Source organism: Nicotiana tabacum, chromosome 22 (genome assembly GCF_000715075.1).
Source record: "Nicotiana tabacum cultivar K326 chromosome 22, ASM71507v2, whole genome shotgun sequence".
Taxonomy (NCBI): Eukaryota; Viridiplantae; Streptophyta; class Magnoliopsida; order Solanales; family Solanaceae; genus Nicotiana; species Nicotiana tabacum.
Genome location: NC_134101.1, coordinates 53,414,497 through 53,424,810, shown reverse-complemented (window position 1 = coordinate 53,424,810; position 10,314 = coordinate 53,414,497). Strand labels below are relative to the sequence as shown.

Below are 10,314 nucleotides of genomic sequence, written 5' to 3'. Positions count from 1 at the left end.
GCTGCCTCAAATTGATATCCCTCAGCTTGAACAAGTGTTGCAAGGTGCGATGATCGGTGTAAACCTCACATGACACCCCATAAAGATAATGCCTCCTGATCTTAAGAGCATGAGCAATCGTATCCAACTCCAAATCATGCACATGGTAATTCTTCTCATGGGGCTTCAATTGACGTGAAGCATATGCAATAACTCGCCCTCTTTCATCAGTACACAACCCAAACTAATGCATGAAGCATTGCAATACACAGTATACATCCCTGAACCGGAAGGCAACACTAACACTGGTGCTGAAGTCAATGTTGTCTTGAGCTTCTGAAAGCTCACCTCACAATTATCGGACCATCATAACGGAGCACCATTCTCGGTCAATATAGTTAAGGGTGTTGTGATAGATGAGAATCCCTCCACAAACCGGCGATAATAACCTACTAACCCCAAGAATCTCCTGATCTCCATAGCCGTGGTAGGACAAGGTCAACTCTGAACTGCCTCGATCTTCCTGGGATCTACCTTAATACCCTCGCCCGATTCAACATGCCCCAAGAATGCTACAGAATCCAACCAAAACTCACACTTGGAGAACTTAGCATATAGCTTCTGCTCCCGCAAGGTCTGAAGCACCACTCTCAAATGCTGCTCGTGCTCCTCCATGCTACGCGAGTAGATCAAAATGTCATCAATGAAGACAATGGCAAATGAGTCAATATACGACCTGAACACCTGGTTCATCAAATTCATAAACAATGATAGGGCGTTAGTCAAACCGAAGGATATCACTAGAAACTCATAATGGCCATATCTAGTCCGGAAAGCAGCTTTCGGAACAGCCGAGTCCCGGATCTTCAACTGATGGTACCCCGACCTGAAGTAAATCTTGTAGAACACTCTAGCACCCTGCAACTAATCAAATAAGTCATCAATATGCAGCAATGTGTACTTGTTCTTGATGGTAGCTTTGTTCAACTGGCGGTAATCAATGCACATCCTCCTAGTCCCATCTTTCTCCTTCACAAATTATACTAGTGCACCCCAAGGCGATACACTCGGTCTGACGAACCCCTTTGCTAGCAACTCCTCAAGCTGGGTACGGTGCCATGCGGTACAGTGGAATAGAGATAGGCTGGGTACCTGGAACCAAAATCAATACAGAAATCGATATCGCGATCTGGTGGCATGCCTGGAAGATCAGAAGGAAACACATCGGAGAACTCCCAGACTACGGGCGCTGAATCAATCTATGGAGTCTCTGTAGTAGTATCTCAAACATAAGCTAGATAAGCCAAACAACCCTTCTCGACCATATGTCGATCCTTCAGAAAAGAGATAACTCAGCTAGATGCACTGACAGACGAACCCTTCCACTCTAACCTAGGCAACTCTGGCATCGCCAAGGTAACAGTCTTGGCATGGCAATCAAGGATGGCGTGATATGGAGATAACCAGTCCATGCCAAGGATGACCTCAAAGTCAGTCATATCGAGCACCAAAAGATCTGTTCTAGTCTCATAACCACATAAAGTAACAATGCAAGACTGATAGATCCAATCCACAATAACAGAATTGCCCACATGAGTGGATACATAAACAGGAGTACCTAGGGACTCACGAGAAACACCAAGGAAGTGAGAAAACAAAGATGAAACATATGAATAGGTAGACCCTGGATCAAATAGTACCGAAGCATCTCTACCGCAGACAGAAATAATACCTGTGATCACGGCATCTGAGGTCACTGCATCTGGTTTGGCCTGAAAAGAATAGAACCTAGTTGGAGCGCCACCTGCCTGGCCTCCACCTGGTTGGCCTCTACCTTTAGGACGACCCCTACCCACTACCCTCCGCCTCTGGAAGGTCGGACGACTGGTGGAACAACTGGTGCTGGAATCATAGGTTGCTGACCCTGCTGCACTGCCTTGCCCCGAAGCCTGGGGCAGAACCTCCGCACATGACTTAGATCCCCACACTCGAAACAACCTTTCGGTACGGTGGATTGATGACCTAAAGTCTGACCCTGATGGCCTGAATACCCATTGGAGGAACCCTAGATAGTTGGTGGGTGGTAAGAACTCTCTGGAATGGCACTGAAATAAGGTCACACTGGAGCACCTCGAGGAGGCGGCAATGCTAGATATGTGGGCCTACTAGACTGACCCCTCACGAACTGCCCCCTGCCCCCAGCCGGGGCACCACTGAACTCTTTAGAATATCGAAACAGTTTATCCCTCGTCGTCTACTCTCGGCTCCACTGACGGATGCCCTCGATCCTCTAAGCTATCTCCACAACTAGCCCGTGAGAAGTCCACATCTCCACCTCTCGAGCCATGGTGTCCTGGATACCTGAGTGCATGATGGTAGGCTATAATTGCGTATTTTGGTCATTAATTACCCTTTAATTTCCTGCACTTTACTAGTGTTTGAGCTTAAAATAGTATTATTTTGCTCTGAGTGTGTGTTTTGTTTGAGCGATTCCAAGTTATGATGAGGTTGTGGAGCTAATTTGAGCTATTCTGGAGCATTGAAGTCTTAGTATAAACCCATGGATTAAGTTGGGACTGTAATCGAGGAGCAACGAACAATAATGCACTTGACGAAGAGAAATGATGAATGAAGCAGGAAGCCACCCAGGTGCACGAGCGCGCACTGGGCGTGCAAGTGGAGCAAAACCATGTCCAAAGTGCGCGGCCGTATGCGCGATCACCTGCCCAGGCGCGCGGCCACGCACGTCCAGTCCAGAAAACTTTCCCAAGCCTATTTTTGTAATTTCGGAGGCAACTCCTCTTAACCTATATGAAGCCCAACTCGTCTAAAAAGAGGGAATCTAGGCTTTTAGAGCAACTTTTGGGAGAGAAGAAGGCAAGGAAGCAACGAAAGTGCAAAATACTTAATCCAATTCATTCAATACGGAAGTTTGTTTAAATATGGGAATTGTAATGTCTTTTTGTTCTTCTAATACTCTTGCGATGAATACTTTCTCCATTATGAAGTAATCTTGCTTAGGGCTATTGACGGATATTGTGATTTGACTATCGTTTTGGGTTTTACTCTATGTTAACTGCCCGAATTCATTGAATGAGTTATTAATTGAATTGCAAGGCTTATTGTGATTTTACTTTAATCGAAAGAGAAGTTTTACTGCTATTCGCATTGTGCCATATTGTTTGGGTTGATTTTACGCCTCTTCTAGGTAATCGAAAGAGCTTAGAGAGTTATCAATTAACCCAGTTTAGAAGAATAATCGAGAGGTGTTCTTCGAAAGATCATTCATTCACTATTTCGTGCATATATTCATAGGACCTTTTATTAGGTTGATCAAAGGAATCTCATTCATTCGGAAGAAGAATTTGAATCCCCAAATTAGCCTAATCATCTGTTGAAATCGATGGAGTCAATAGAAGTTAAGAATGAACTTAATCCAGAGTTATCTAGAACAATAGTTGATCACATATCTTATCACAACCCTTACTTCTCACCCTGATATTCAATCGTTGCTACTAGTCATTAAAGTGTCATTAGTTTCTTACAATTGATAATCTTAATTTTATTTGTGGTCGATAATAACATCAATCAAAGGTTTATTATCCTGGATAGTGTTGAGCTGAAGATTTATTAGAACATTATTTAAACCAATCCCTGTGGAGACGATTTAATACTATACTATCTTTGACTAGCGAACCTAAGTTTTATACACCGGTTGTCACACCCCTTTTTTTTACCTTAACCCATTTTAAAAATAGATAAAATGGTTTCAAAGCTCAAAAGGATTTTCAATCATGAAAGTGACAAAACATTTGTTTAAAAAGGATTTTCTTAGAGTCGCCACTTGGCATATAATCTCGGTGTGCCAAGTCACCATTTAAAAGTAATTTTTCCGTAAAAATATATTTGACTCTAAACCAGTTTGCACCAGAAATTCTAAGTAGGAGGGTTCATTTGACTCGGGAAGAAGGTGTTAGGCATTCCCGAATCCCGTAATTAGTACGGTTGCATACTTGATCCAGTTGGCTTTTAAAAATACTTAATTGAGGTAAAAACACACAAAAGATGAATAAACACAAAAAGATCCGAGGTTCTATTTTCCGGTTAAGGTTTCGGCTCAATCTGTGCTGTAAAGATCAATTTATAGTCAAGCTATCCTTGGTCTTCTCATTAATCAAATATTGAAGTTTTGCTGCAGAAGGTTGTCCCCTTTCTTTTCCTTGTTTTTTATTTGAATGATATTTTGTGCTCTTTGATTATTATTTGTATGCCATATGAGTGCTCTAAAATTTATGTTTAGTTTTCTTAAAAAGCTGAATGTACGTGATCTATTTGGTTAATTATTTTGGGCGAAAACTCATTGCGAGTATAAAATGGGTCACGACAGTGTTTGGAATTAATAGGATTGGGTTTGGTCTAGTAATGGAACTAGTTGTGAAATGAGGTTAGAGGTTGTGGCTTAATTTATTATTTTATCCGAAAAATGTCTCGAGAAACTTGTAAATATTTTTATCCGGGGAATGCCCAAAGTACATGTAGCTGGAGCCCAAAGGCACGACGACATCGAAGCACAATATAGAACTTTTAGTATTTTTATATTTTCTTTCATTTAGGTGCGGATAACCTTGGGGTGTTTTGAGGTGAGAATTAGGGGTGGGCGTTCGGTCGGTTCAGTTTGGTTTGAAGAAATTCGGTTCAGTTATTTGGTTTTCGGTTTTGTAAAAGTAGTAACCGAAATCGAACTGAAATAAATTCGGTTTTCTAATTTCGGTTCGGTTTATTTCGGTTCGGTTTTCGGTTTGAACATTATCATATTGGGCTTCTTCTACGTATTAATTGGACTGACTAATTTGTTGGTTTTTTTTCAAAATTTCGGACTTCTTGTATTGCTTGAATGTGATAAATCATAAATCTGTTCTTTTATTTATATAAATCTGATTTGTGTTGCTGAGGAGTATTCTTGATTAAAAAATCTGATTTGTAGAGAAAATCTATTATAATCTTAGTAACACAAATATAGTGATAAGGACTATTATCTCCCAAAAACCTTTTGGTCTACCAAGAATCAGATAAAATCATGTACATAGTTTAAAATATACCAAGATGCCATTTCTTCTAGAGCGAACAATAGACCACCAACAGGAGCTTGAAAAGCAGCATCCATCTGGTTTATTTATAAAACCACATGGCAATATGATAATTTGCACATAATCAAGAAACATAATACCCATATCAAATTCAATATGCAGCAACATATGTCCAATATTCAGCCATGAGAGAACAAAAAACCTAGAATCTATGCTGCTTTGCTGCCAAAAACCTAGAAACATGCCAATGTGATAATTTGCACATAAACTTCATTCATTATATCCAAAAGTTAGCTTGAGCAGCTAGTAGGAAACCACTATTTAGTACAAGCAATATTACATAACCAAAAGAGTAATCCAGAAGTTAGAAAATTTTCATCTTGCTGAAGTCTCAAAACCAGCAAAATAACTACATTAATTACTACTGTAGCATCAGCTTGTCTACCAAAAGAGCTCACTAGCAAGTTATTACTGCAGCATCACTTGTCTATTTACTACTTGTCTATTTACTTGTTGATCTAAGCATTTATGAAAATGATACATAATCTGTAAGTTCTATTTAGGCGCCATGATCAAACCTTTGCAAAAAAAGACACAATTATAAGTCAAAAACACAATTGATTTATAATAAAGTATATCAATATTATATCATCAAATATACAGAAGGTTATCAACTTGCTACACATGCCACAAGTTGCAACTATATGTCAATAATAGTGAAATCTTTTGCACAATTAGCCAAATCTAAGAAAAATATTGAAGAAAACTTTATCATGCATCAGTGTTAAGTAAACTATTTGTAATATAATAAATGCAAAATATAAAATAATTACCAAGTTTCAGTTGTTCTAGATATTCCAAGTCTTCCTCAACTTTAATAGGAATAGGTTCACTTCTAAGCCAATCTTGAAGACAAATAAGAGATTGCACCAGTTTAGGCGTCAACGAACTCCTAAACGAGTCAAGAATGTGACCTCCAGTACTGAATGCACATTCTGATGCAACACTTGAAATAGGAATGACTAACACATTACGAGCCATCTCCGCAAGAATGGAAAATCTAGGCTCATTAATTTTCCACCACTTTAAGATTTTAAACTCATCCGTTTCAGGCTCAATATCTTCAGCAAGATATCTATCTAACTCTGATTTAGCACCTAAACCTCCTGTCACTTCCTTATATTTCTCAAATTTCAATTTCGTTCTCATTGTTCCCCTTTTCAAAAAGCTACCATAACCAGTCACAGTAGTTGTTGTGTTTCCAGATGAAGCAGATGTAGATCCTTTTGAAATTTTCTTTACATAATAATCAAATAAAGAATTTATATAATTTTTCACTTCTAAAATCAATTTCTCCCCTTCTTTTTCTCCAAACATCCTCACAATTGCAAAAGGAACATAGTCAAGCTTGTTAGAGGGATCCAAAATTGATGCAATAATGATCATATTGTTCATTTTTTCAGGTTCACCCCAATACTTGACAAATTTTTCTTTTATTTTTTTTGCCATTTCTTTCAAACTAGCATCTTCATGTTCCATCCACTCTTTCAAAATAAGATCAAGCTCACAAATTTGAACAAAATATACATTGGAAGTGACATAAATAGAACCAGAGACCCTCAAAGTAAGAAAATAAAAAGTTTCAAGAAATTTTACCATTGTTCTCACATTATCCCAGTCAGCACTTGTGAGATCACCTGCACTAGTTCCATTTTCACATAGATAGGTACGAAAATGATGCAACAATTCAGTATCAAAGAAACTATATTTATCAAATGCAAGCTCAAATTGTTGTGCTGTGTCTAACATCATGTATGTAGAGTTCCATCGAGTAGAAACATCTAAGCATAATGTTCTCTTGGAAGTTAACTTTTGAGATTCACAATATTCTTTAAACTTTCTAATCCTAGCGGGAAATAGTCTAATGTATCTCACATCTTGTCTAACTCTCTTGATAGAAACATCAATTTCTTTCAACCCATCTTGTACAATGAGATTAAGTATGTGAGCCATACATCTAACATACAGGTGTTTACCATTCATTATTTTAGTTCCCCAAGTAGTCAATTGTTTAGGCACTTCTCTTATTGAGACATCATTGGAACTAGCATTATCTACCGTTATAGTAAATACATTTTTCAAACCCCAATCAAGCAAGCAATTAGTAATAACCGCCGCCATATCATTACCCTTATGACTAGAGATAGGATAAAAGTTTATTATCCTTTTATGCAATTTTCAATCACTGTCAATAAAGTGAGCAGTAAGACACATATAGTTTATTCTTTGTATAGAAGTCTAAGTATCTGTTGTAAGACAGATTTTTGGACGTGCTTCATTGAAGTACTTCTTCAAACTTTGTCTTTGTTCACAATAAAGTTTATAACAATCTCTTGTCAATGTTCTACGAGAAGAAATTTGAAATTGAGGTATTGTGACTCCTATAAACTTCTTAAATCCTTCCTTTTCAACAAAACTAAGTGGCAGTTCATCTAAAATTATCATTAGAACTAAAGCTCTCCTACTAAGTGCTTGATCAAATTTTCAAGTGGTAAGCACCCCTTCATTTGCCCCATTTGAAGCTGGTAGAAAACTTAGTTGTGTTTGACTATTTTCTATTTTACGGGGCATTTTGGGACACTTAGTGAGATGATTGTTCATTGATGTAGTACCAATACCTTTCGTAGCAGCTGCATAAGTTTTTTCACAATACTTACATTTTGCTCTTTTAGCTCCACTAGGATCATCATACTTCTCAAAATGGTTCCAAGCATCAGATCTAAGTTGCATGACTTTTCTTTTCTTTGGAGCTTCATCAGGATTGAGACATTCAGTGTTAGGTATGCTATCATTTGAACCCCCACCTTCGCAGGCTTCGCTTACCCTACTTCCATTTTCTTCCATCTACAAAAACGAATACAAGCAGAACAATAAAACACTGAGCTATAATAATGCGAAAAAGGAAGTTAGAGGAGGAGATAGAAACAAGCACAAAATTAAATGAGGAAACAGAAACAATAACCGAGCAAGGAGACAGAAAATGGACATCAAATTCAAGAGTCAAGACTTCTTTCAACAATATACATGAACCTTTAAGTCTTTTACTACTAATTTTTAGCAGAAAAAAAAGAAAAAATTTACTAAAACTAGAGAAAGAAGAGAAGATCGGCGAGGACAGAGAACAAAAAAGAAGAAATGAGAGAAATATAATAAAAATTAAGCTTACCGACACAACCGCACCAGTGTATCAATGGCGATAGAGACTAGAGAGAGAAGTTTGAAGGAAAAAAAACCCTAGCGTATTTGGGAAAAGCTTAAGAGTGGGAAAAGCTCATGCCTGATTGACCTTAAAACTTAAAAGTCTTTAAGTGTGGGCCTAGTATTTGTTAAGAGTGGACTGTCTTTGATGGAACTTAAAATTGGATCTAGTATTTGTTATATTGGGCTTAGCCTATATATAGTTTAAAGAATCCATTTGCTAATAATTTAATTTTTCGGTTAACCAAACAAATTAAATCAATAACCAACGACCGAATCGAAAAACTGAATTTTAAAATTTTTAAATTGAAACCGACCGAAAAGACGGAATAACCGAAACCGAAATAAAAATATTTTTGATTCGGTTAATTTTTTCGGTTGTAACCGATATATGCCCACCCCTAGTGAGAAACGGGGTTGTTTCACTGCTGGTTTTGGAGCTTTTACATGGCGAAAATGGAGGAAAAACCACGGAGGAAGATGAGCGAGCTCATGTGTGTTTGATCTGCTACTACTTAGAGAAAAGAGGTCTAAGAGATGTGAGTGGAACAAAAACGGTGTCTGCCACCTCTCGCTGAAACGTGAGTGTGATGAAGATTGAAAAATAAAAATGCTGAACGTTAGCAAAGGTGTACTGCAATGTGAAGGAATCTCCTTGGATGGTGAGGGACTGAGGGTATTACTTGGAGTGTGGGGACCACCTAAACATTTGTTATGCAAAACAAGACAAAATCTGAAAAATAAAAATGCCATCAAAATTCTTAATATTTATCTCTCTCTCTATATATATCACGTGAACCTGCTTTAGAGAAGAGGGATGGTGGGTCCAACTCAAACTTCTTTTCCCCATTTGCCTTGTTTTCTCGTTTTCTTTTTTTCTTCGATTTTTTTTTTTGTTTTCATTTATCAAAATTAATACTTATCTAAACTAATAGGACATTAAAAGAAAGAGACAAAATAACTATATTTTAAAAACTAAATACTAATCTATATTTTATTAAAGACCTACAACTTAAAAGTAACACTAAACTAAGTGAAAATATTTTTTTAAAACTTTTCATTTTATCTTTTGAAAACAAAATATTTAAACTATATTATCTAGGAGGGTCATGAAAACTTAAAATTAAATTCAATTATCCAGGAGGGTCCTAAAAACTTAAAATTAAATCCCATTATCCAGGAGGGTCCTGAAAACTTAAAACTAAATCCCATTATTCAGGAGGGTCCTGAAAACATAAAATTAAATCCCATTATCCAGGAGGGTCCTGAAAAATTAAAACTAAATCCCATTATCCGGGAGGGTCCTGAAAATACAAAACTAAATTCCATTATCCAGGAGGGTCCTGCAGACTTAAAACTAAATCCCATTATCCGGGAGGGTCCTGAAAACCTAAAACTAAATCCCATTATCCAGGAGGGTCCTGCAGACTTAAAACTAAATCCCATTATCTAGGAGGGTACAAAAAACCTAAAACTAAATTCCATTATCCAGGAGGGTCATCAAAACCTAAAAGTAAATCCCATTATCCAGGAGGGTCCTGAAAATCTAAAACTAAATCTTATTATCCAGGAGAGTCCTCAAAAGCTAAAACTAAATCCCATTATCCAGGAGGGTCTTGAAAACTTAAAATTAAATCCCATTATCCAGGAGGGTTCTGAAAACTTAAAACTGAATCCTATTATCCAGGAGGGTCCTGAAAACTTAAAACTAAATCCCATTATACAAGAGGGTCCTAAAAACTTAAAATTAAATCCCATTATCCAGGAGGGTCCTGAAAAATAAAAATTAAATCCCATTATCCAGGAGGGTCCTGAAAAATTAAAACTAAATTCCATTATCTAGGATGGTCCTGAAAACACAAAACTAAATCCCATTATCCACGAGGGTCCTGAAAACATAAAACTAAATCCCATTATCCAGGAGGGTCTTGAAACCCTAAACTAAATTCCATTATCTAGGAGGGTCTTAAAAACCTAATACTAAATCCCA

The 10,314-nt window shown here is 37.3% G+C and overlaps 1 protein-coding gene across 1 annotated transcript; it reads right to left on the bottom strand.

Moving 5' to 3' along the window:
• Window positions 1–5,360: 5,360 nt before the first annotated feature.
• LOC107789279 (zinc finger BED domain-containing protein RICESLEEPER 2-like) lies at window positions 5,361–8,714 on the bottom strand. The gene is made up of 2 exons (XM_016611050.2): window positions 8,293–8,714; window positions 5,361–7,970 (listed from the first exon to the last, which is right to left on the bottom strand). Exon 2 carries the CDS (start codon window positions 7,245–7,247, stop codon window positions 5,838–5,840), a length of 1,410 nt encoding a protein of 469 aa, XP_016466536.1. The 5' UTR covers window positions 7,248–7,970; window positions 8,293–8,714; the 3' UTR covers window positions 5,361–5,837.
• Window positions 8,715–10,314: the final 1,600 nt, after the last annotated feature.

Coding starts and splice junctions, on each gene's coding strand:
- LOC107789279 (XM_016611050.2), bottom strand. CDS start 7,247: ATGGCGGCGGTTATTACTAATTGCTTGCTTGATTGGGGTTTGAAAAAT.